This window comes from Strix uralensis, chromosome 15, assembly GCF_047716275.1.
Source record: "Strix uralensis isolate ZFMK-TIS-50842 chromosome 15, bStrUra1, whole genome shotgun sequence".
Lineage (NCBI taxonomy): Eukaryota > Metazoa > Chordata > Aves > Strigiformes > Strigidae > Strix > Strix uralensis.
Genome location: NC_133986.1, coordinates 10,479,055 through 10,506,208, shown reverse-complemented (window position 1 = coordinate 10,506,208; position 27,154 = coordinate 10,479,055). Strand labels below are relative to the sequence as shown.

Here is a 27,154-nt window from a genome sequence, read left to right as displayed (position 1 = left end):
AAGCAGGATGTGCATTCATTTTCTGTTCACGTGTAGCAGAGTATTATGTTTTGCATCCATGTTTTGTTACAGTGTGTTCAGGAACTGCACAACTATTTCTCAGAGTCAAAAAATAGTTTATTTGTGAAGACTGTGGCCACTGGAAGCTGGTTTACACCCTGTGTTGTTGTTGGTGTTTGTTCTTTCTGTGTTTCTGCTCAAATCTGTATAAAATGAAGATGCAGTCAAAACAAGCTGAGTCTAAAGGAGCAGACTTAGTCACAAAAAAAGGAGTAGCCATTTGATTGCCTCTTTGCTGGACTAAAATCCTAAAACTCCTGTGGGAAAAGAAGAGCCTAATGAGTGGAAGTGGAAGGATTCCATCAGTTTTACTGATGGGCAGATAACAAAGTTGACTTTGAAGAGATATTAGTGAATTCCCTGCTTAAGGTCCAGGGGTTCTCGTTTACGAGGCCTGCAGCGCAGTCGCGTGACAGGTAAGAAAGGGATTGGCTGGCATTTATGTTTGCAGAGTTAACATTTACCAAATTGTATCTGATGTTCTGCATCACTTGTTTTTGTCATGTGGAATAGGAAATGCTGGCCGTAGTTACCACCGTAGGTAAATCCTGTAAACTTTTTTCTTTTGATGGTTCTTTAATATTTCTTAGTCTAGTCAAGGTCTGAATTTCTATATAAATCAAATATATTCCAATATAATTGGTATCTTCTCTTATTTTTTTTTTTTTTTGTAAAATGGCAATGACTCATCTCTTTTGAATGGCTGATTGCTGATTTAGTCCCTGTTTTCAGCTGTGGTGTCACCCGAGTACTGAGATAAATCAACTATTTTCAGTGTTTGTGCCACATAAACACACACCAGGTACAGTTGAAACAGGAATACTGCACATGGTAAGACTTTTCCCTTTCCAGCTTGAAGATGGGTGTTAACAGAATGATAATGAGCTATTCTTAGCTAATTGTGTTATAAGGAAGCAGAATGCTTTCCAGCTACAGCAGTGGATCTACAAATCCTTCCAATCTTACTCGTCTAGTGTGAGGGATTTTTGTCTTGAGGGGAGGAAACAACCCTCTTGTCATGAGGCAAGTTTAAGAGGGAAAGGATCCAGAGATGTTAGAAATTCTGCCCTAATTTATCCAGGCTTTTGTGCTGTCACTGTGATAAGCACAAACTGGAGAAAAAAGTTTCCAAAAATGGCTTGACACGTGTAGATATTCTGTGAACTCCATTCCAGGAGCTGATATAAATGTAATGGAAGGTGAGATCATGTCACTTACAAAGAGGCTTTTACAAATCATCACCATTTCCTGCGTAAGTATTGCCCTGAGAGTTTTTTCATGTTACAGTTCATGATTTTAATGCTTTTTTCACTTGGTCTGAGATCTTTTGGGGATTTACACGCTTCTTCCTGTACTTGGATGCTGTTTGCCTCAGGCTTTGAAGGAATTCCAGTGGGTTTCCTGGTGTAATTCAGGTTTGACTGCAGGGTTGCAGGGAAATGTGCAGTTCCTCGTTGCTGGAAGGATCAGTAGAGTGTGATGAAACCTTGGTCTATCTGAAACCTGGAAGAATGCTTCAGTAGTTCTTGCTCTGGACATCGGGCCTTATGCAGAAACCAAAGAGGAAGTTATCTGTTAATAGTATTGAATTTTGCACTGGGAATTGAAAAAATTAAATAATTTGCTGGATTTTTAGCTTTAGGAACTTCACCTGATGGTAAGATTTCCAAATTGTGGAAATGGTTGTTAAAACTTTAAATTCAGCAGCTGGAAAGCAGTAATGTGACTCAATCAATGAAATTTTTAAGTACTGCTCTTTATGAGTTCATTTACCTTGTAATTAAGTAATGATAAGCAAAGTAAGAGAAGTTTTTTAATAAAAATGGGAAATTAATAAATTCCACCATTGATTTAATTAAATCAGTAATGTGCCAGTGGTTTCTCTGGAGTCTAATCAATAGTGAGTAAAAGTGTGAACAATTGCTGCCAGTGCTCCAACGGTGCACATCAGCTGGGGGTTCCCTGTGAATTTTGTTTCTCCACGTATGGCTGTACTGACCTTAGTTTTGCATGTAAAGCTACATATGAAGTGCCGTGGGTATGAATGAATGGGAATATTCTTTCTTACCATGGAGGGTTTAAACATCTTGGTCCTATCCGTCTTTCTTTAGAGCCAAGGAGTGATGCTGAGCTCTCAGATCTTTGTAGTGTTTCTCTACTTTAAAATTCTCCACTCTGAAATTCTAGTATCTCATGTCATTTCTGATGTATATAAGAGCAGTTTCCTTCCATTTTACATGGATGGAGTCAGAGTCTGGGTGCACTTCTGTAATGTTGGATGCTGCTGGTAAATGTTTTACTGCATTCTGAAGCCTTTTCCTGAGGGTTTTAGAAGAAAATAACAATTCATGGCAACATGAATGAATGTTCCAAAATATCAACCACTAGAACTAATGGTTAAACATTCCTATATTAAAGCTGTTAACAAATTCATGTGATAAAATTGTTCTGCTTTCTTATGTGAAAGAGATCCTTCCAGTCACAGGCACCTCAACAAGAAGTAAAAGGATTTTTCTTTTTTAAAATAATGTCATAATATTGTATTATGCTTCCATTTCACCTGCAAGCACTGGGATCAGTCACATCAGTCTTGCTTTGTAAAGCATATGGGAAAGGACTGAACACCAGGAACTTTGTGCAGGTCAGACTTTAAAAACCACAAAACTGTTTGTGTTTGTAAATCCTCAGGGACTTTGGTATTCTTGCAGGGATCCTCTGAACAGCATAAGATATTTTAAATCCCACAAATAGGAGAGCGTGATTTGGTTGCGGGGCAGACCCTAAAAGCTGGTGGCGATTCTGCCACTGCTTCTGGGCTGCCTGCGCATAGTGCTTCAGTGGAACTGTAATGCCCTCAGAAGTCAAATACATTTTTGCATTAAGCGCAAAAATGATTCTTAATCAATTTTTGCGTTCTTGGGGACAAGAGCTTTGCTGGACAAGTGCTGTTTTACATTCCTTTCTCACTTCTGAAGTACCCTGCCTTACCGAGTGAAGTTGCCAGAGAAGGAAAAATAAAGTCCTTCCCTCCTCTCAACTGCCTAAAGAGGCAATCATACAGTCCTAAAAATAACCAAGGAATCCGAAACTGAAGTCTTGGTGAGATTCAGGCCCTCCCTCAGTGGGAGTTTTGCCATGAATTTCAATGATTTCAGGGCTTTGTCTGATGTGTTGGCCAACTGCTGAAGTTGAGTTGTTCCTGGGAGGTTGTGCCAGCAGCCTCTTATTCTCTTTCCCAGAATAACCACTTTGATAAGGTATTTACCACTTACAAATATGGAATAGGTCCTGTAGTGAGCACTTCACCTTACAGAGGAGCTGTCATTTAAAAACAGTGAATGCTTTCCTGAAACTTTTGGTGGGGTTATTTTTAGTTGGTTGGTTAAGATTGATGATGACCCTCTAAGAAAAAAACAAATTTAAACATTCCACCAGGGAACAACTGCACTCTCTGAAGTAATGAATGTTCAGTGATTCTTATTTACCATCTAATTACTAACATTATAAGTGGTAAGTGCATATATTCAATTAATTTTTAACAAACGCAATTTCTAGAAGATACTTCAGCCTTGAAATAGATGGGGTTATGCTTGCTTAAGTCCAAGCAAAGCTGAATGTGTATCCTCTAGCTGAACTTGTCCCATGGTCACGAGGCCAATTAACAGAATTATCACAGGACCCCTTGAGGCTACAGCAGAGGAGATTTCCCTTTTGGAAACAAAGGCCGAATGTCCTGATTAATTTGCTTTGGTAAAACCTATTCAAGCTGAAATTTATGTGGATACTTAACATGCCTTGCAAGATCGGGGCTTTAGCATAGACTTTGCTGTTTAGGTTTATTCTTTTCCAAAATCATTCTTTTTACAGCAGTTCGCTCTCTAAATGATGAAGAGATGCTTCTGTCCTATTCCCTTCCATCTGCTCCCTCCACCCCCAAATTATTGTTTTGCAGCCAAAATTGTGAGGCACTATGTGTGACGATGATGAAACCACTGCCCTTGTATGTGACAATGGTTCTGGGCTTTGCAAAGCTGGGTTTGCAGGAGATGATGCTCCAAGAGCTGTATTTCCATCCATCGTTGGACGTCCTCGACATCAGGTCAGCTGGTACCAAAATGGAAGTACTGTGTGGTTTGGGTGGTTGTTTTGGGTTGGTTTTGGGTTTTTGGGGGTTTTTTTTAGACTTTAGACATGGCAGTGAGAAAGCATAAGACTTATTCAGGTAAAACTCCCATCAGCCTTTGTAGGAGTTTAGCTTGTTAAGAACTGGAGGATTGAGTTGCATGTCTTTATTACTGTGAGGTAAACGTCTTCATCCTTTGGAAAAGGTGTTCTTCAGCCATAAAATGTTGACTATAGAAGAACATGAGTGTTTTAGTGATATGAAGGTGTCTTATGAGAAAAAAAAAAGGCAACTTGTTGGATTAATATTTGCTGTGTAAATAGAAAGCAAAAAAATAGGCAGAACGCTGCTAACACAAGAAACCAAATGAATAGCCATAAGTTGCTTTTCTTGTTCCATTAAGCAGCAGTATGGCCCAATAAACTTCCAAAAAAGGTCTCTATCGCATCACTTTATCAACTCAAACAGGACTGGAAAGGATAAATGTGACTTTTCTTGACCTTGAGAAGGGCCCTTCTGCTTTACTACTTTTCTAACAGTTCCTTTATAAATAGAAGATGCAGGCTTTTGTTCATTTTACTAATATCTGAGTCAGATTTTAATTTTCTTGGCTGTTAAAACCCTCCCTGAAGTTCTCTGTATTCTCTTTCTGAGCTATATAAGCCTGGTTTGTTAGGCATAAAATAGTAAACAACTTCAGGAATGCATTTTGAACACCTCTATGAATTGTTGAAGTTGAATATCAGTTGCTGAAAATGTCCATTCTTCAACCTCTCAAATTGTTCATTGTCCTTTGACATGTAATTTTGCATGGTTAAGCAGCTCAGCAGCAGTGTTAATGAATCCATGGAATTAATGTATCCATGAGAAAAATATTTTTATGCTAGTATATTAAATATTTTTATGTTAGTATGTTAGATTATTTGGGGCAATCATGATAGGCTTCCTAATGCAAACACGTCAACCTTAGTAAAACTATTATTTAACGAGTTTTCTTTTAGAAAATCTGTTTCTGTTTTATATAAATTAATGCTTTTTTTTTTCAAAATGTGTATTTTTCAAAACCATTTCACTTCCAGCAAGGGGCAATCTCACTGTTTCAAGGCAGTAGTGGAACTGCCTAGACACAAAGGCAACCAAATATATAAAGTACATCTAGGGAGATTGTATCTTTTTCACCTATAATTCCTTCCCTTTATTCCAATGTGCAATGACAAAGGACCCATCCCTTGTGGAGAACCGTGAGTTTGCTACACCCTGCCTTGGCTGGGCCCCTGCATGGGCATTAATTACACCAAGTGTGAGATACCTACCTTCCTTCCGCCCGCCCGCCACCTTGCTCTTCCTCATGGATTTAAAGAGGGAGTTAGTAGGTGGTTACTGATAAATTCACATTTTAGTTCCTTGCACACTTTGGGGGTACGTTCTGGAACAGCACTAGCAGGTACAGTATTTCTTTCACGTGAAGTTTGAACTTAAGAATGATGTTCTGCCTCTAATGTGCGTGATACACTGCACTGATATTAGAATAATATACTTTGCAGGGTGTTATGGTTGGAATGGGTCAAAAAGACAGCTATGTAGGGGATGAAGCACAAAGTAAAAGAGGGATCCTGACGCTGAAGTATCCTATTGAGCATGGAATCATCACTAACTGGGATGACATGGAAAAGGTGGGTGTTTATTTTTAATGTAATTTTGTTGAGGCATCATCTCATCCAAGACGTACAATTTGCCATTTAACATTCTTGCGAACCAAAGGGAAATCCTTGAAGAATCTGTCATCGCAGTATGGGTAAATGGATAGCACAGTGTGCTAGCACAGGAGTTGCTCAGGTCTTGGCACTTCTAGAGTTACTTTTAAAGCATAAATGCTTATTACTCATCAGATTTGACAGTATGTTATAAAAGTATTTTATGCTTTATACATACTCTTTTTGGTCTTGAAGTTCATACTGAGGCAGGAAGTTTGATAATGGTAGAAAGTAGCTAAAGTAAAAAAAAAAAAAAAGGTTGTGATTCATCAGAGATCAGTCAGAACTATTAAAGATATGTTACTGAAGTTGGGAACAGAAACTGTGGGGTGGAGTTTCATGTAGGCAAGTCCTTAGTACCTGCCCACATGAACAAGATGATGGGTGATGCCCACATCTTATTGCATGTGACAATCTCATATTGCATGTGACATTCTCACTGTCAGTTAAAGAGGAAAAGACAGATTGGGGCTTCCTATCCCTATACTAATTCTTTGAGAGTGGGATTTTATTTTTTCTCCTGAAGCATGTTTTTCTGTTGCTAGTTGCACTTAGCTTTTAAAGTCTGGATGGTGAGGAGGTGTCTTTATTCCCAATCAAGCCTGACTTCCTTGGCACGTGGTCAGTGCAATGACCTCTGTGAAATGCCTGCTTAAGGATGCCCCAGACCAGGCGCAGGCGATGAGGTGTGCTCGTGGCAGTCGCTGGAGAGGCAGGAGGAGTCCTAAGGGCACTCTCACTCTGCTAAATATCTCTGATGTCCTGGACTCCAGGAAGTATCTGAGTCTGTATGTGAAAATATTGTACCACTTCTTTAAAGACAGGGTTGCAATTCAGTTCCTTGTCATCTCCAGGTGGAATGGTGTGGAAAGGAAACTCCAGAAGCAAATGCTTCTATTAATATTTTCCTGTGGAAAACACTGCTGAAAGGAAGACATGGGACTGGTGGTGGTCTGTACTCACACTTGCTGAGAAGAGGTGTATACACCTGTAATACATGTATCTAAAGTCAGTTATTGCGGCATATTCATGAACCCAAATTGATAAGCACAGGCTGTTCCAGATGAACAGACCAAAGCCGATACAGGAGCAATGGGAATTCCTCAGTTCATATTAGGAAATAAATTGCCCACCTACTCCTCTAGATGGAAGCATAGCATTTGCATTTCATTATTGCACTGCTTGCTGGGAGGACACCTTGCTCTGTGCAGAGTAGAAAGTCTACCTCATACATCCCATTATGTTGTTCTTCCTGATAATCTTCTTGCTGTCTGCATTCAGCAAGAAATTGTATTTCCCTGTAGGAAAAAAAAAATTTAAAATAAAATTGGAGGTCACTGTTTTATGTCTGGTCTTGCATCTGGAAATTGTCCTGTGTGTCACACATACTGGTATGTGTTCTTTCTCTGTATAATGCTGGATGCTAGAGCAGACTGTCTAAAATCTCGTTACCAAAAGGAATTAGAGAAGATAAAAAAGGTGGCATGTACTTTACTGTACTGTAATATTATGGCTAGATTGATTCTTTTTTAAGATATAATGTGGTGGAGGCTTCAGGCAGTGCAGTAACTCAAATAACGGCCAGATACTATACGGGTTCTTGTAGGCCGAACTTTTTTTCTCTTTGTTACTTAAATGGATGAAGGAATTACCGGTGAAAGTGGGTTCCTAGCCCAAATTTACCACCTTCTGACGGACAGCTTGCAACATGCAGAGGTGTCCCAACACTGAGTTGTGCTTGGACGTCTTGCTGAGCCCAGGAGCAGAGTGGGACAGAAAGTGGAGGCTGCTTTCAAGTGGAGGAGCAGTGAGCAACAAATAGAAAAAAGAAGCAGGAGAGAAAGGCAGCGGTAGGGAAGAGACAAGCAACAGCATTGCTAACTGTTGTGATTATTGCAAATAAGAAAAAAAGTTTTGGTTTGCTTTGTTTTTTTGAATATATGGGCTTCTCTGATTCAGTCATGTATCTCAACTTCCCCTGAAGCTCTGTAACACACACATGTGCACACACTCTTCTGGCTGAGAGAAGATCTGAAATGCAATTCTAAAGTTTTGATGCTGAGGGAGTATCTTTCGTATATGGATATATATTTTTCCCCCCCAAGACTTTTTAAACCAGTTGCGTGATTTTGATTCAAACCACAAATTTCTAAAGTTTGGAAATAATACTACTAAAAGCATCATAATATAGAAGAAACAAAGAGAATTACTGGGTAACATGCCAAAAATGGCACAAAGGCATAATAGTGCAGTGCCTTCCCCCCCCCGCTACATTACAAAAAGAGGGGGGTCACCAAAAGATTAGACTGAGTGTGCACGTGTGTGAGAGAAAGTGAGAGCGAGGATGCCGCAGGACGCACAGACGCTCGTGTGAATGGAGGGAGGAGAACAAGTAGGCGATGAAATGAAGCATTCTTCTACCCTGTGCTTCAGTTCTCAATATTCAAATTGGGACTGCTTTGTTTTCCACTGGATAATAATACAGGGCATTGTACAGCACTGTTAATTTGTTCACAGCAACTGACCTGACAATGTATGGGAGGGAAAACGTTAGGATGGAGTGTTTTCTGGCTCTGGTGACTATGTAAATGTTTAATTTGAGTGTTGGGATAATTCTTCCTCACTAATTTCTCTTTGCTATTGTGCTTGCTGCTTACATTAAATTCTCATGACCTAGAAATCCAACACTGAACTATTTTTGTTTCTTGTAGAATACCATTATCCGTTAACATTATGGTTATCATTAGGTCAGATCTAATGGGCTGTACAGTGCCTAATTGTGCCTGGTTTTGATGAAAAACCTGCGAACTGCCTGAAGTTTAGGCAGGGTCCTGCTTTATGAGGCCAGGATTGTTCCTCACTGCTGAAATCACCAGCACTTTGTTAATTCTGTAAGCACTGAGGTTTCCTTCTCTTCCCTTAGTTCTTTTCAGTTGGAAATGGTAGTCTTTTTCTTCTTGGAGCTACTTTGTATATTTTTTTAAACTTTTATATGATTACTTTCTGTTTTACTCAACCTCTCCATGTATTTGTATTCTAAACCTTCATATGGAAGATGGCCTGGCATCCCAAGCCCCAGTTCTGGAAACATCTGTTTTTTTAATATTAATTTTTTTTTTTTTTGTTAGGGGACTGAGATGGAATTGAAATTTATAATTTTTAGGGCTGATAATTTGCTTAATGAGTAATTCTAGCTCTGGACAGCTGTTGACTTTGTAGATGCTTCAAATTTAGAGAAGATCTTTTTTCCTATTAAGTTCATTTTGGAGCGTAAAAATACTTGTTTCTAGGTTATTAATCAGATAAACTCACCCATAAAACTATCCTGATGTTTTGTGCTCAGAATAAGCTTGGGTCATGCAAAGCTAAGCTAAAAAGAGAAGGGGGGAAAAAAAAAGTATGGGTAGGAAAGAATTAAATGATAAGTATTTCATTATGTTGCTGAACAGTCTGTCTTTGAGTTGGCATCAAGAAAAAAATCCCTTCAGTTCCTCACAGCTGTAGTCCTCAGACAATCAAATCCAGCATTGTTTGATGCAGGTAGAACCTTCCAACATGAAAAACATACTGCAGGACTTTACAGACTGACTAAGAAATTTAGTTACTCTATAGTAAATGAGAGTTTGATTCAGGATTTACTGCATGAAATATCTGTGGCATAAAGGGCCTTTTGCTTCTGTGGAAATAATTGGATTCCTGAAGACCATCTGGGCAGTGACTTGCAGCTGGATCAGTCTCCAGGCAGTCTGAAGTGGAGAAGTCTTTCCAGGTCCATCAGTTCAGTGCTTGGCTCAGCTCCTGTATGGGAGCACTGGGGGTGGGAACTAAGTGCCCTTGTTCAGAGAGGATGATCTATGCTCTGTTTAGGGAATCCTAACTGGAAGGACTCCATTTTGTAGGTTACATTTTTGCTACAGTAGAAACCCAATGGTTTTGATTCTAGAATAGAGTTGAAGTTGGCAGATTCACTCTTGCATGCTTTCTGTCTATTTTAATATGTCTGTAAAAAAAAATAAATCGCTCAGACTGTATTTGAAAAGCTTTCTGTGTAGTTCTGTGGACAGAAGAAAAAATTTTCAAAACACTTTCCTAAAGTGATTTTAAATTTTTAGATTTGGCATCATTCTTTCTACAACGAACTCCGGGTTGCGCCAGAGGAACACCCCGTCTTGCTGACCGAGGCCCCCTTGAATCCTAAGGCCAACCGTGAAAAAATGACTCAGGTAGTTGTCTGAATGTTGTGCTGCAGATTGTTTCTATATGGAAGCAGTTAAAAGTATAAATAGTCCTGAGTATTCAACTTGCTTCTTAATCTGGAAGATAACCCCTTTGGGTTAGTGTGGGTTAGCATGCTGGCTAAGCCATGGTGAGAGAGCAAAAGTTTCTGCTGCTCACACAAGTTCTCTGGATGGCCCTAAAATGTTTTGTACTTGTGTGTGGCAGTGAGATATATGGAACTAGTCTCTTAAAAGCTTGAAGTAATTTTCTTTGTTCACAAGACTCTGTGTGCTCAGTTCTGGAAGTGGGGAAGCTGGATGCTAAGGGGGCTTCTGATGCTGAGTTTTGGTGTGTAGATAATGATGGCCTGGGATTTGTGTGATTTTTTTTTTTTTTTTTTTTTTTTTTTTTTTTTTGGCTAGAGTTATGAGTCATTCATGTATTTAAGTCTGATGTTTGCAACTCTGTAACGTGGGTCATGTACCAGCAGAATCACACTTCTGTGTGAGTTTTGAATCAGTGACATCTTTCAAGTGCCTACCTCTGGCTACCAAGATTGCTCAGCTTGTAGTAGCCAACTCTTCAGCTTGTACTGTACCAGCTTCTGCTTTCTACCCTGAAGACTGTCACTTTATCAACACTTTTGCATCAGAGAAAATGCAAGTTATCATATCAGAATTGCATGGGGTTTTTTGGAAGATTTAAATAAAGATGTTTGAAGGACATCGTGCATTTGAAGCTCCAAACTGGAGCACCTCTTCAGGGATCAGGGAAAAAGTGTTCAAAAACTGGAATGTTTGTGCTACCTTGGGAAAGTGAGTTGTCTGAAACATTCAAATTTAAATGAAGCTTTGCTAAACATTTCTGCCTGTGACATACCCAGTCTGATTTAGCAAACTCAGATCAGAAACAGAAGTTGAACTCTGAAGTGTGTTAAAGCAGCCTTCTGACCAAAAGTCTGCATTATAAATTTAGCCAGTGATGTAAGCAGAGGTAAGTGTGATTTAAATACAGATATAGGTATAAAATCACCTGGGAAAATTAGATGTGGTTCTGCACTTCCCTTTGTGCCCACTTTTGGCATATATTTAATAGGAAGATTATGCATCAATTTAGCAAGAGTGTAAATAAACTAATTAAGTAGTGGGCTTGACAGCATGCATTACTGGGAGATAATACACCTGGGAGATAATAAACAATAAGAAAAGCCTAGTTTATAACAACCAGGAGGTGTGGTTCCTACAGTAGACATGTCTAAGACTGTTTCTCTGTCATTATACTGTAATGATAAATCCTGTTTTCAAGATTGTTTGAAGGCTTATTGTTTATTACTGATTGCATTAAATTCATTCCATTAATTAACTATGAAATATCAGTAATTTGTGTATTCTTTAATGGAAAGCGTACTTTTCATTAAAAGTAGACTTCATTGGCAAAGGTAGTAGCTTATGAAATCAAAAGTTTCAGTTTATCCCCCTGATGTCAGTGGCTCTGATGGGTACAGTGGTGACGGTTGGGTCACCATCCCTGGAGGTATTTACAAGACGTGTCGATGTGGTGCTTAGGGACATGGTTTAGTGGTGGACTTAGCAGTGTTAGGTTTATGATTGGACTCAATGATTTTGAGGATGTTTTCCAACATAAATGATTCTATGAAACGTGGTCACAGTGGCACCACTAGTGATGGGGTAGCCCTGCCTAGGGCAGGTGGCATTGCTTTAAGAAAGGATACAGCATGTTGTCCAGAGTGTGTTAGTTCACTGTGTGCCCTTAACGGTTTTTCTTTGCAGAGCTCCAGTGGAAGTCCAGCTGGAAACAAATGCTGTTCCATCTGCTCAGATAAAATTGCAACGTATCTGAGACAGGAGACGGAAAGAGCTGGAGCTTGTTAGGGTGGAGGAGGTGTGGGATGAGACAAGAGAATGTGGCTAAGGTCACCATAAAGAGAAAAGATAAACTGTTTTTTGCTGGAAGGGCAGAATGAGATGTAATGGGTTTAAACTAGACTAAGTAAGATTTTAGCTAGTCATCAGTAAAACCTTGATCATAGTAAGTATACTGTATTACTAGATTTGTTTGCTGGAGGAATCTGTGGATGCTCCAGCAGAGGAATTTCTGAGACAGAACCAAAGCTGTGTCAGGAATGTCTGATTCTTCCTTGAGATGGGAATGGAGAGATTATTCCGTGTGGCTTCTTCCATCTGTGTCTTCTATAAATTTTTTTTTATGTGTGTGTCTATGTGTGTATATGTGTATATATAGATAAAAATATATAAATAAAAACCTTACTTTGCTGCAGTGTTGCAGTCCTGCCATCAGGGTGAAAAAGTTATCCCAAGGTGACATCTTCAATTAGTATTACCAGTAAAATCTCACCTAGTCTGATGTTAATAGAAAGATATCTACTGACTTCAGTGATTTATTTATTTATTTTTTTAAAATTAGATCCTAAAAAAAACGTAGCATGCTATTCACAGAAGAACCATGGTTCAGGAGGAGACTCAAGAGTAGTAACTGGCAATATTAATTTAAAAAAATTTAAAAAATTTGCTGTCTCTTCAGATACTCTTAAGTGTAGATCCTAAAGGTTTTCAAATTCTTAATTCCAGATTATGTTTGAGACGTTCAATGTGCCAGCCATGTATGTAGCAATTCAGGCAGTGCTGTCTCTGTACGCATCTGGAAGAACAACGGGTGAGTCTTTCTGGGAGTTGTATTTCCACCTGGCCCTCCCCCACGGAGGTGTTTGCATACACGCACATTCACAGGCGTATTTTGGTTATGATGCAGCAGCTGTGCGTTAACAGGAACTGATAGCCATATGGGCACTGAGTACTTCCCACCATGCTGTGCAAGTACCTCTCTTGTTTTCAACTTCACGACAGGTATGGGTGTAGATTTATGACTTTCTGCTTCAAAAGCTCAAGTGACTATGGCTCAACTTCTTCTGCACTTGGGCCACAACAACCCCCAGCAGCGCTACAGGCTTGGGGAGGAGTGGCTGGAGAGCTGCCAGTCAGAGAGGGACCTGGGGGGGTTGATTACCAGCCGGCTGAACAGGAGCCAGCAGTGTGCCCAGGTGGCCAAGAAGGCCACTGGTATCCTGGCTTGTATCAGCAACAGCGTGGCCAGCAGGGACAGGGAAGGGATCTTACCCCTGTACTCGGCACTGGTGAGGCCTCACCTCGATGACTGGGTTCAGTTTTGGGCCCCTCACTCCAAAAAGGCCATTGAATGACTCGAGCGTGTCCAGAGACGGGCAACGGAGCTGGTGCAGGGTCTGGAGCACAGGTGTGATGGGGAGCGGCTGAGGGAACTGGGGGGGTTTAGTCTGGAGAAGAGGAGGCTGAGGGGAGACCTCATCGCCCTCTACAACTCCCTGAAAGGAGGGTGCAGAGAGGGGGGATGAGTCTCTTGAACCAAGGAACAAGTGACAGGACAAGAGGGAATGGCCTCAAGCTGCGCCAGGGCAGGGTCAGACTGGCTCTTAGGAAGTATTTCTTTGCAGAAGGGGTTGTTGGGCGTTGGAATGGGCTGCCCAGGGCAGGGGTGGAGTCCCCATCCCTGGAGGGGTTGAAGAGTGGGGTTGACCCAGCGCTGAGGGATCTGGTGGAGTTGAGAACGGTCAGGGTGAGGTTCATGGTTGGACTGGATGATCTTCAAGGGCTTTTCCAATCTAGATGATTCTGGGATTCTGTGTAACTACATGAACAGGTGAAAGATGATACAGTTTGATACTGCCCTTAATTGCACAGCATAGAGAAGAGGCCGTAGTTCCAAACAATGGGTTTGGAACAATCTTAGTTCCTTATTACTCTAGACCTACCTCTATTGTTAAGCAACATTCCCAGTAGAAAAAAAAACACCCAGCCATTCAGTAGCTAAATGAAAATATTTCATTTAAATGTTGAATTTCAATCACCTAATGATGTCTGCTGTTAAGCGATCATTAGAATTAGCATGGAAGTCTCTTCGTATTGCCATTTAGAGTCTGATCAAGCATTGAGACAATAAATTACTTCTTAGCAACTGTGAGTCTTCATATACTTTGAAAAAATTAAAATACCATCTGTCTTTATAGCCTGATGCCACAATAAAAATTTGTATAAAAAGATCGCCAGCTTACAGGAATTACAATTGTCATAAATACTTGTTTTATGTTTAAAATTCAACTATTTGTATTCATGTTTGGTATCAGAAATGCTTTATTCATTTTGAGTGGAAAAAATATACTTCATTACCTATCTAAGAATAAAAGTAACATGGCTGTGCACAGATAAACTGTCGTTATATTTTCCCCAATAGGGCGGTTTATGTTAATGGCAGATTCGGATTTTTAATTTTATAGGTAGATTTTTATTTACAGTTTGTACATTATATCAGATCTGTAAAGTACTTGGGGTTGTCTGAAATGAAAGCCTCTGCGTCCATTTTAAGGTTGTTATTGCTAACATCCGTTCAGCAAGAAAGATGCAATCAAATTGCTGAATGTTATGTGTCCTTTTTTGTCAAATGCAGTTGCTGCTTAGTTTGTGCTAACAATTTTTTCTCACATGAGCAGCTCTTTAGTTATAGGAATGACAGAAGCAATTGCCATGTGAGCAGCTTTATTTGTTGTTGCATGTTTCAGGTGAGAATATGGAGTATGTGGAGAATGGGTATCAGTCGGAAATAACCAGCTTCTCCTTTTCTTTCACTTTCCAGGAATAGTTTTGGATTCCGGGGATGGTGTCACACACAATGTGCCTATCTATGAGGGCTATGCCTTGCCTCATGCCATCATGAGACTTGATCTGGCAGGCAGAGACCTGACTGACTATCTCATGAAAATTCTTACAGAGAGAGGCTACTCTTTTGTCACCACGGGTAATGAGCTGTGCTCTGGATGCACTTTGCATACGTTTGCTCTGTTAGTTGTCTTAGGCTGCAGGAAGCGTGTGCCTGGCGAGATGCATCAAAATCCCTATCACTAGGTTGGCCAGGGAAAACCAGTTCATATTGGCTAACAGGATTCTCCTGACTTTGGCTTTTGGCATATATGTTGAGCATCAAGCACAAGGATGCCACCTCATTAGGAAATCCTAAGTCAACTGGCAAATTTAATGGGTTGTTGTGTTTGATGATAACTCTTCCACAGACAGAGGAACAAAGTTAGTAGCTGGCGATGGATGAACCTCTGGAGTCAAGGTTTTGTGACGTAAACATGTAAACATTAATCTTTACAGTATTCTGTAGTACAGTATATCTTCTATGTGCTGATGAGGGAAATTTGGTAATGTAAAAGGAAAGTAATGCTGAGACAACAGAGAGATCAGAATCCAATGATCTGTACAACCATCATGAACTCAGAGAAATACGCATGAGAAAATCTGTGTCCTCGCTGTCATACTGTATGTTGATTAAAACCTTCTTGGCTGTCCGCAGCGGAACGGGAGATTGTGAGAGACATCAAGGAGAAGCTTTGTTACGTGGCTTTGGATTTTGAAAATGAAATGGCAACTGCTGCTTCCTCCTCCTCTCTTGAAAAGAGCTATGAGCTTCCTGATGGACAAGTCATCACCATTGGAAATGAACGGTTCCGATGCCCGGAAACTCTCTTCCAGCCATCCTTCATAGGTGGGACAGGACTTTTCTTTCTAGGGACTTGACAGAGAATGAAAAGAAGAATTTCTTAGAAAGTATAGACAACCTTCAGCTGTAGGAACTGAGGTGTTTATTCTTAAATGACCTTAGAAACAGGCAGCTTCTATTGACTTAATCAGCTCTTCAGAAGCTATGAACACTGCTGCTACAGCTGCTGGACAAAAAGACGCCTGTCGGTTTAGAAATACCTGAATCCTGAGATGATTTGCAACCTCTTATAAATGCAGTAGAGTTTCGAAGGATAGAATGCTGTCAGAAGATCATGCTTTTTATCTTGACTGCTTATGTGTTTTTTTAATTCAGATGTTGCTTCTGTTTTTATTATTATATTAATCTGTAATTTAATCATACAAAATCAAATTGTACACTATTTTCCAGTAGTTTTATCTGTAGTGTTAAAATTCCCATGTTATCCAGTGGATGACTGACACTTTATGTGGTAACTCATACTGCCCTCACAAATTTCCTACTTTCTACTTAAATCCCACTCTTGAGGACTGAGCAAAATGGCTGCAGGCAGTTTGGCACGATTTCCATTAAACTAAATGGTGAAGCTAGCTACGTTTTTATGTAGAAAGGAAACTATTCAAGCATTAATATAGCTCCAAGTTCTGTATTTGAACATCAGCAGGAGTGATTTTCAAATATTCTGTATTTGAACATCAGCAGGAGAAATTCTCTTTAGTAGCTAGAGGGATTTGGCTGCCAGAAGCGTATCAGGAATCAGAGTTGGTGCTCAACAATAGTCAGTATCAGAAACAAAGCGACAGAAATCAGGATTTCCTGGATCACAGATCTTTGTCAAAATGTGTGTGTTAAGTCTAGTACTTAAAGTTCAAACTGTGTTCCCAGGGCTATATCTGGTCTGTTCCTTTTCTTTACCAAAAAATAGTACCATAAGTTAACTTCACTGTACTGGCATTCAAATTAAACCAACACCTCAAAAGCAAGGCAGCTCACTGAAATGCCAGGTGGGCTTCTATGTCTAGCTAACAGCATCATAAAGCATTGTAAAAATGGAAAACTATTGCAGTAATACCTCATTTAAAATTTTTCCTTAAATAACGTTAATTTTTTTTTTTTTTACTTGAAGTGAAAAACCCAGTATGAAATCATAATGGGGATCTTTCTTCCTCCCCAAAGTCCATTTTGCTTGTGTAATTACTGTGCTGAGATGACAGAGAAGGTGAGGAGTATGTCCTGTCTTTCTCCTGCTTCTCCTAAGCATCACATAGCTTTTTTTTTTCCTGGAGTTTTCTTAAGGGAGACAGCTTGGACTAGCGAGCCTTCCTTTCATTTTAACAGTAAGAAAAAGAAGGGGACAAAGAGAAATAATATGTTGAAATTTCTTTCCACTCAGGGATGGAGTCTGCAGGTATCCACGAAACCACTTACAACAGTATTATGAAATGTGATATCGACATCCGTAAGGATCTCTACGCTAATAACGTCCTCTCTGGAGGAACCACGATGTATCCTGGGATTGGCGATCGCATGCAGAAAGAGATTACAGCTTTGGCTCCAAGTACTATGAAGATTAAGGTAATTTTGAACACCTGCACTTAAAAACTTTTGTTGGAAAGTTAGATCTTATAAACAAATGAAAATGTCCACAAGAGAATGTCCAGGTCTTGCATGCCAAGTCCTGATGTTAGGAGAGCCTCAGACAGCCTGCTTAATTAATACCTCTCTTCCTCCTGCCAGCCAAAGCAGAGTTAAAAGAGGGATTTGAGGGGTACTGGAATAAAAATGGTTGCTGAAGCCATGTGAGGTGATGAGGTCATTTTGAGAAAATGTGAAACAACAGTTAAGCAAGAGAGTCCTGTGGGATTCCCAGTGAAACAGAGCTATGAGGGCGAAAAAGGCTGCTTGAAAGACACCACAGAAAAACAAGAGAGGTAGGGATGAACCTGGAGAAGATGGAGCTGTAAATACTAAAGGGGACATGAACAACTTGAGAAGATACCAGGAATAGTATAGTCTTTAAGGCTTAGCTATCACTGAAAGTCATCAGTGAAAAAGGTGAAGGAATAAATCCAAAATCCAAGCAGCTTGCAAAGTCTGCAGCTTGTTAGCTATTTGAAAGGACCCTCTTGGCTTGGACTGAAGACAATGCGTGGTGAAACAGGCCCTTTTTATGAAGCGTCAGAGGGCATGCTGAACGGGCATGACACAGAGCGGGACAGCAATGGAAACAGGAGCACGCAGAAGCAGGGGTGCAGCCGGTGTGTTTTAACAGTTCAGTGGCTAAGGGGGGGTCTTCTAGCTCTACATCTAGTGCTTAGCTAGATACACAGGGCCAGTGTATCTCAATTGGTTTTTTTACATAAAAGAATTTCTTTATCCTTAAAAAAAAATGTTCAGACCATTCTGTGTAGTGTTGTCCCAGTGGTCTTTATTTACAACAAAATTACGTTAATGTTTCAAAACTTTAATTTTCTTTAATCTACATTTATAATTTTTTGATAGGGTGTTATGGGCCATCTCCAGCTATCTCACAGGTGGCCATAATTGCTCTTAGTAACACTATAGCTTCTCTGTTGGTTTGAGGTAGAAGATGAAATATGACAGCCTCTCTACCTCTTAGGTGCTTTACTTCATTGGAGTTGTGCTCCTGTGATGAAAAAACTTTCACTTAGTTATTTCATCCAAAGAAACGTTTACTGTGTTATCTGCTTGTCACTCTATTTACAACAGATTGCACTTCTCTTCTAGATGATTGCACCACCAGAACGTAAATACTCCGTCTGGATTGGGGGTTCAATATTGGCATCTCTGTCCACTTTTCAGCAAATGTGGATCAGTAAAGATGAATATGAGGAAGCTGGTCCCTCTATTGTCCATCGCAAGTGCTTTTGAATACCTCCATCACGTACTGTCAGTGATAAGTAGTGCTGTTTCTCTACACATCACCTGCCCTCATTCATCTCTGACAATGGTTTGGCTTTCTTCCACATGTTAAAAAACCACACTGGATGGATGTCATACGAATTAGCAAATTACTTCTAATTTTTGATGCTAAAATGAGACTAACATTTCCAAGATTAAGAGCAGTAGTTGTACTATACATTTTTATAGACCCCCCTTCCCCCTGTGTTTGTAAGCATTGTGCTGCCACTGGGGAGGTGACACCCAGTGCTACCCTGTGTTAGCCTCTGCTCATTGATAGTAAGTCTGGAGTATGCACGTAAGTGATTCTTTCAAACTCAAACATAATGCATGATTTAGGTACCAGAGAGGGCTTCTTTTATGCAGTTAAGTGGTACACAGGGTTCTTCTAAGGGGGGGTTATTTTACTGAGGATAAACACATTTATGTGCACATAGGCAGCAGTCCTTTCCATAGAGCCTGTATGAATGACTTTCCTTGGCATCCCACAATTGTTTGTCTCCCTGTGACCACCGCTCCCCATCAGTAAGGAGCTTTAACAAGCTACACTGCTTCTGAACTTAAATGTATTGGATGTATTACTGCTTTCTTCATCTCTCTTCCTAAGCAGTTAACTGATGTTTCATTTGCTTTTGCTATATATGTGCCATGCTAAGCTAAGCTAATGATTACAGAGTAAATAATAACCTTTTGAATATGTCATTGAAATACTCTGGGTTTAATGGATCAATAAAAGTGTAATTACCCATGTATGGCTGCTGTGGCTTACATTAATTTCATAGTGAGTAGTTTATCTGTTAAAGATAAAATAATAATTACTAATTTATGTTTTAACTTTATTATGAAAAAGGTTTCATTCCCTCTGAGTTTTCTAGCTAAGCAATTTTTAAATGAAAACACAGTTTCTATTTAAAAAAAATTAAAAAAAAAAAATCTTCTTGGATGCCAAATTTTCATAATGTTCTGTATGAAGCTTAGAGTCAGCTATGAAGATTTTACTGTTTCAGATCCAGGCAAGCGTGTTCTAGATGATTCTGGGTGCCGTAGATGTTGAATTGATGTGATGTCAGGCTTGAAGTGCATTTCATGATTTAAATCAAACCTGTCAAGTTCTTGCCAGTAAACACAATCTTCTTTCCAAAGATGGCGAAAAGATATGAATTGGATTTATGGACTTCTGAAAGTGCATCTAGGAGATGTTTTAAAGAATCTTCTTACTACTGTGAGTTCCAACTCAGGGTGATCTCACTTCCTTATCCAAATGGTCTCTTAATGGTAAAAGCTGAAAAACCTGTAAGGGAAGGATTTTTCAAAGGTTGTCTGTAGCTGGCACTACCTAATAAGCATGAGATTGATCTTACCTTCATTCCCATGTTTGGACAGCAGTCAGCTCTAATTGCCAGTATCCATGTCTTCTCAAGCAAATGTAAATCATTGCAGATTTCTCAGCCTCTGAATGAATTTTACTTTAGGTTTATTATCTTGGTCTCAGCTTATATGATTGCTTGCTGCTTAAGTTGATAATAAATCACCTTACATGCAGGAATAGCATTGTTACCTGGCCTTATTGCCTGCCTAAGAAACATGACTTACTTTTTAATCTTGACCTCTTGTATGTGTGATGTTCAAGAGCATAAACCTAGGTACTTGAATCTCTGGAACTGAGTTACATTTGCAATCCCCTGTAGTATCAAAGCAAAATTCCATTCAGTTTTCCAATAATCTACTTGTCCTTGTTTTGATATTAAAAATGAAGGATCTTTAGATTTTCAGGTTTTTTTGTTTTACTATAGCCTTTCAGTATATGCTTACAGCTTGTTAATCAGGAAAAAAAAAAGAAGGAAATGTTTAAAAGTATTTTTTTTCTAAGTGGCAAGTGAGGTACACATTTACAGCATTTGCATATATAACCGAAAGAGTTCTTTGGGCTTTTCTTTTCCCTCCCTTCCCCAGGTCTCCTCCTCTCACTCCCCACAACAAAATTCTCTTCAGTCCTTGGTTGGCATCTCTACCTCCTGGCACAGCTGGGGCTGAGACGTGAGCTCTCAATGGTTAGAATATGAATCCTCATCCTGCAGCTGACTCCTTTTTTCAGTGTGGAAGAGCATGATTATGCTCTGAATACCTCCCTAACAATCTGCATGTGGAATCTTATTCAAAATTAACACGCATTTTGAAAATAGAATTAATTATGTGCTAACAGCAAATACAGATAAAAATAAGTAAAATAATTAAGCTGTTTGTGTGATTTGGCAGACTTCTGCTTCTCTGAGAGGAAATTGCCTTCACCACCATGCAAGTTCTGCTTTTCTAGATGTTGTTGTGCAGAACACTACAGTGGTTGGAACCGAGAGTAGGGAATACCCATAGCCAAGAAAATAGGTCATGGTTTTCTCCACAAACTCACCTGGTGTTCCCAACTACTCCTTGGTTACCATTTCACATTAAGATTATCTTTAAACCTATGGAGGTGTTAGCGTTTATACTCTGTCATACCTGTGCATGCCTTACTCTGTAATCTGATGTGGAAAATGAGTATGGCTGATGGTAAGTATCCTAAATTTGAAAGAGCTTCTATAGATCATATCTATGTAATGTCAACAGTGCCACTGGTGTCAAACAGTCATCTTGTTCTGGAGAAATGGTTTTGCGTTTCAGTTTTCTCATTGAGCAGGTTTTGCGTGCTTAATATTCACTCAGGTTTTCTTCCCTACAGCCATACAGGCTATAAATATCTCTTTAAAAACCAACCAAACCAAATTTCTCTCAACTTTAGACACCTCCCCACCAAACTAATGTATTCTGAGGTTCATGATAAATCATGGCTTTATACCATATCATATCAAGTAGACCTCATGGGCAGAGGTAGTCCAGAAATTTTTATCTTAAAAGCAGGTGAACTCAATAAAGGTAATTTTCTACAATTAGATTTTTAGATAAGAGCTATATGTATTTTTAATAGATTTTATTGCTTCAGTAAATAACATCAGCTTGTGGATGAGATGCTCCAAAGTTAGAACACTTCTCAGAAATGTAAGACAGCAAATCAAAGGCTACAAATAACTCTTGGTATGGCTGTGGGCAATCTACTTTATTCAGTCCATGATGGTGATTTGATCACATTTTTCAAAAGAGCTGGTAGACTATTACCAGGTGAATTTGTGTCACTATTTTACTTCAAGGTAAGTGTGTCAAGATTGGCTCACTAGAAGTTACCTTAAATCATTAAAATATTTGTGTCTTTGGAGCGGAAAGTAAGCGTTATTGGTATAAACTGCCAAGGTGAAAGGAAATTCAACAGCTTGCTCCGAACGGGCCAAGAGTATGTCATATCCTCACTACGTCCAAATGGATCGATGCAAAGGAAGCGTGTCACATTGGTCAGAGTTTGTGGCTGCCTTAGAAATAGCATCTTACAACAGAAATACTAAGGGTAATGACTGTTCTTTGCCAGTTTTTTCTAGTTATGAACATGTGAAATGCATCGAGAGTGTGCCTTTTCCTGCTGGCCAAAGCTGTGTGGTGGGGAGCATAAGGTAAAGGGCAGGGGCCTACTCCTGTTCCCAAAGGAGAATCCTCAGCTACATTTGGGTGGTTTGGGCACAGAGTCGTCTCCAACTTCAACAGTGAGCCGTGTTCAGTCGCGGATGCTGTGTCTTTGTTTTTTGAAGGTACGATCTTTTTCAGTAAATTTGCAAGGTAAAATTCTTAACATTCTCAACATATGTTTTGGTTAATGCCACACCCTTTTATTTGATCTTTACTAATACAATCTTGTATCTTTTCAAAATATGCTCCCTAAAAGTACATTTTCCTAGCCCATGTCTTTGATTATTTTACCTCCTTCCTTTAGCCAAGAAATGTATATCTTCATGTTCAAAACTCTTTCATAGCTTTAATCTGTTTCCTCTTTTCCCCTATCAAATGGTTGATTTATGCTTCTGATCAGCTTCTCTCTCAAATCAAGCATGCTCTTGCTTTTTTTTCTTCATGGAGCAGCTCCCTATAAACATCTTCACAACTTCTGTCCTTCTAAATTCTTCTATAAAACTTTATAAGGCCTTGATGCCTCTGAATCCTAACCAGAATTAGAAGATCAGATGGTTTTCTATCAAATGTTGCCCTGCCTTTTGCCACCCCAATGTTATCCCTTTTCTTAGATTAAAGAGTTCTCGTGAACAGGAACCAATTTTTGGTTTTTGTCTTTGTACAGCACCTTTTGTAATCAGGTTTATGGCCTCAGCTGGGCAACATAGGTGTATCAGAGTTGCTGTGTGCTTCTGGGCTGTCCTTTCTGTGCTCCTTAACCTTGTTCAAGTGGCCTGATTCTTTCACCTGCTCAATTTCTTTTACAACTAATAGCAGAGAAAAGCTCTGGGTATGTGAAGCATTGTGTTTGAATACGGTTCTTAAAAGTAAGGGTGCTCTGAAGTAAGAATAAGAGTATTTTTCAGACTGATGTTGTAGTAGATCTATATGTTGTCCTTGCATAGCATACGAGGTTCATCTCAGAATCTTGCTGCTTTTGGGCTGTTCAAGAAGCTGTCTCTCGTGTACTTCAAAATTTTCGAGTTTTTTCTGAACTTCACAGTTGCTTCATTTTAATTTAGTAATAGCTGTATGATAATAAGCTTTCATTAACATTTTCAGAATTGCTTTCCTGGAAACATGTTAAATAATGTGTCACTTCAAAGGAACCCCTTGTCCCGTATTCCCTTTAACAAAGAAAACTTGGTTACTATCATTTAAATGTTATTTCTTCTAAAGGGATGAAGATCTATCCACTGCAAGAGTAAGCAGATACCCCCCCTCACACATTTTCCCAACGGGAAATACCTTCTTTTCATAGCCATAACTTGTAGGGGAAAATATTCATTCAGATGAAGGTTACCGACTTACATACATACAAACTAGCATAGCTGTAGTTGCTTCTGTGGATGTAATTTGTTAAATCCACTGAATATTTTGCATCTAATTTTTAAATGTGAATGCTATTTTACAAGTGATTTCTGAGACTTCTGTCTCCTGTAGCAGGACCTTTCAATTCTGCATTTCACATCAGCGATGCTTTCCTGTTAAATGATACAGGATCCGAGGTGAAACACTTGTCATCAGTTATGTCACAGATCTTGATGTTCACTCGTAAGATACAAGCCACATTCTGAAGGTTTCTTCTGGGGGCTTTTCCCTCCATTTTTGCTTCAAAGTTAGATGTTGCATCTTTGGTGAAATAGTATTTTCTTGGAACCATAACCTAGGAAACTAGTGAACTTGGTATTAGGGCTTTGCTGACCTCCTAGGAATGTCTAAACTCTTAAGAGTTCAGAGTCAGAAGCACTTTTTTTAAAAAAACCAAGAAATTGCATTTTAAAAAGCAGTAGCATTTGGGAAAGACAAAATATGCAACCTCCAAATTTCAAGGTAAATACAAGGGAAATGGAAAATCCTGAAACTAGTTGTTAACCTTTGGTCAAAATGATTATTCCTAATTTTAATGGGGGATGGTGGGTTTCAAAAAGCAAATGACATCTGCTATGCAGAATAGGGAGGGAAGAGAGAAAAATGTATAGTATTGAAAGCAAATCAACTTTGTAGAAAGTTTCTTGATATCACTGGGGGCGCCATACTTGGGCTGAACTGACACTTTTTTCTGTCCAAAAAACTTTTAATGAAAGAGGAAAAGGACCGGCTGATCTTTTACTGCAAAGGTTAATAACAGAAAATACTGATGAGCATTTTATGTAAGAAGAAAAGCCTGCATTTCTCATTACCTGGGCCTCCCAATTGTGCATGCACATCCAATGAGAGAAGTGGAAAATACTTTTGACCCATTTAAAGGCTTATAGTGGACAGTGTCCACATTTCTGTTTCCATTCCCAGTGCACTTTTCTTGTTAATAGAAATATAAAAGACCACTGAGGTCATCCAGTCTGTCTTCCAGCCCAGACACTGACAGCAAAGAGACATGTGTCTGATTACAATGAATGTTAAGGTGAGGACAAGATTTCGGTCCCAATTCATTGATTAGCAATTGCTGTAACTCATCATCTGTTTTGCTTCCATCAGTTTTAAGTAAAGGTCTTGGGTTTTGTTGCAAATCTACAGCTAGAAAATGTGAAGAGAGGTGCTGAGTCATTGACTGTAGTAAGCATGACAGCAGGGCCAAGTCTTCGTCGCATCATGGGACCAGTTTGCAAAGTGTTGTATACTGAAATCCACCCAAATTACACATTGGTCTTTAACTGGGGATTTCAGAAAACAGCAGTCCATGAGAAAGAAGACAAGAATCATAATGCAGCAACAGCAAGCAATGAAAATTGCAAGCTTTGACATGAATTAAATTTGCGAAGCGGAAGCCATGCCCAACAACATGACAAGCTAATATGGAGGAGAATGAGATTAATGGGTTGAAATATCTCTTTCCTGTTTAAGGTTAACCTTGGGCAAGAATGAGTTTGTTGGTGTAAGGTCTTGTTGAATTTTAATATGGAAATGTCTCCTGGCATGTATTCCAAACACCCTACAAATAGTGATATTGATCTGACCTTCAGTTAATGTGAGAAGCCCTCTGCAAAAATCGGATCTGGGTTTGAATGGCAAATAGCTTTAATGTTCTGAGGAGAGTGGATCATTTACACGTATCCGTTTGAGACTATAAATCACTAGGATTATGGCTTTTTTTTCTTATTATCATTTTAATGCAGGCTTGATTTCCCTGGAGCAAAGGACCAAAAGTGTGGTGTATCATTAAAAAAATCACAGAAAAGATATCAGTAGGTACAGACAATAAATAATGTATTTTGTACAAAAGGAAATTATTTGAAATCCATTCCTGCTCTCTGTTGCCACATTTTTCAGGTGTCTGTTGCCTTTTTGGCACTGGGCTAGAATGAACACTGCCCATCTTCAGCCTTTACACAGTCTGTGGGTATCTCTCTCCTTTCAGTTCGCACAGAGCTAATGGCCAGCCTGTGCCTCCCTTTCTCCTTGATGCAGTGTCCCATATCCCACCCTGCAGTAAGGGATCACAAAGCATTTGCACTCATAACTCATTGCTACCAAACCTACATAGCAAGCTGAGTGGTCTTGATAAAGCAATATGGTTTTTAGTAAAAAAAAAAAAAAAAAAAGCGAGGGGGCCCAATAGGCAATTTGTAATTTTGTTTGCTTGTGACAATAATAAAATTTTAACAAGGAGGTCTACATACCTTCCTGTCTTACTCATTCTTGAAGTCTTTATATCATATTTATATCATCAGAGTATCATCACAGTCTTAATTCTCGCACAGTTTCGTAAGCACAGTGACAGCTGGGAGTGCTTTTGTGGCTGTCCACCTGTATTTTAGGGAATACCTTAACTCAGGTGGGCATCAGTCCACTTTTCTTACAGATTTTTTTTTTTAGAACAGTCTTTTTCCATCTAGGATGTTAGCAAATAACCTTTCTTTTAGCCATGAAGCAATATATCGTTTCACTGAAGCTGATGCTGATATTGAGCAGTTTTCTATAGAACTATTTATGATCGGGGTATGAATTTTGCAGGTTTACTCTCTTAATTGATTTTCCATCTGGCCCAGAGAAAATTACGTTCTTACTTCAAAGCCTCTAATTAAACCAGAGAAGAATTTCAGCCAGTCATAGCCTCCACTGCTCTGTAAAATACCCGAGCTGAAAGGCAACTGGATCAACTCGACCAACTGGACCCCATGATTTAACAATACTACTCATAGAGCTGGTGGCGATGCAGCTGTGTTAAACCTGCTCCCAAGCCACAGGACCTTATACCTTCAGAACTGTCCTACTCTGGCAGTTTGACCTTGGAAGCATTGCTTCTATTGAAAAAAAAAAAAAAAAAAAAGAAAAAAAAAAAAGAAAAAAAGGAAAAAAGTGAAGATGGGCTTCAGTCTGCCTAAACTTGCCCAGTTGGTGCCACTCAAGTTCCACATGACAACTGCCTGCCCACTTTCTGCTGTTGCTAGTCTTACCTGTGTTGGTGGATGAATCTACCTACTCCTCTGCTCAAAGGTGGAGAAGATGGATGAATTGGGTAGCGCTTTGCCATACTTTCAAGGTGAAAAAGCATTAGTAAGTGCTGAGGTCTGGACTTGGATTTTTTTTTTTTGTAAGATTTTCCTTGTACAACAAAACATCAAAAACCTCCTTCTGCTTTCTTATACACAGCAGTCTGAAGGGGATGTATGGAGTTTGTCTTGAGAAAATATCACTACTCTGGGCCTTTTCCTACTTCTGTTCCAGTTGCTGAATATTTTGCTGTTGCCCTTGGTTAGATGAGAAGGTGTGATTCTCTGAAATGTGCGATTCCCTGTGTAGCTGACTGCTGTTAGGGCTTGAGGAATGTTTCCTTATGGTAGCTCTTTGACTCTGGTAGTCTTGTAAAGAGCATTTTGCATTGCAGGTTGCACACTAAATCAGTTGCTTGGCGCTCACACAGAGTTGCTGCATTAAC

At 39.4% G+C, this 27,154-nt stretch overlaps 1 protein-coding gene across 3 annotated transcripts; it reads left to right on the top strand.

Moving 5' to 3' along the window:
- The first annotated feature begins 801 nt into the window (after positions 1–801).
- LOC141950261 (actin, alpha skeletal muscle B-like) lies at positions 802–19,437 on the top strand. 3 transcript variants are annotated; one of them, XM_074884853.1, is made up of 9 exons: positions 802–891; positions 4,013–4,159; positions 5,728–5,856; positions 10,050–10,160; positions 12,765–12,849; positions 14,860–15,021; positions 15,580–15,771; positions 17,159–17,340; positions 18,514–19,437. In XM_074884853.1, exons 2-9 carry the CDS (start codon positions 4,031–4,033, stop codon positions 18,655–18,657), a joined length of 1,134 nt encoding a protein of 377 aa, XP_074740954.1. In that variant the 5' UTR covers positions 802–891; positions 4,013–4,030; the 3' UTR covers positions 18,658–19,437. The 3 variants fall into 3 exon arrangements, with proteins under 3 accessions (XP_074740954.1, XP_074740953.1, XP_074740955.1); XM_074884852.1 differs by lacking the exon at positions 802–891 and adding an exon at positions 966–1,312; XM_074884854.1 differs by lacking the exon at positions 802–891 and adding an exon at positions 3,443–3,570.
- The last annotated feature ends 7,717 nt before the right edge of the window (positions 19,438–27,154 follow it).

Excerpts from the sequence above, each read along its gene's own strand:
- LOC141950261 (XM_074884853.1), top strand. The coding sequence starts at position 4,031 with ATGTGTGACGATGATGAAACCACTGCCCTTGTATGTGACAATGGTTCT. Across the intron at positions 4,160-5,727 it reads TTGGACGTCCTCGACATCAG|GGTGTTATGGTTGGAATGGG; the intron begins GTCAGCTGGTAC and ends TATACTTTGCAG. Across the intron at positions 15,772-17,158 it reads CTTCCAGCCATCCTTCATAG|GGATGGAGTCTGCAGGTATC; the intron begins GTGGGACAGGAC and ends CTTTCCACTCAG.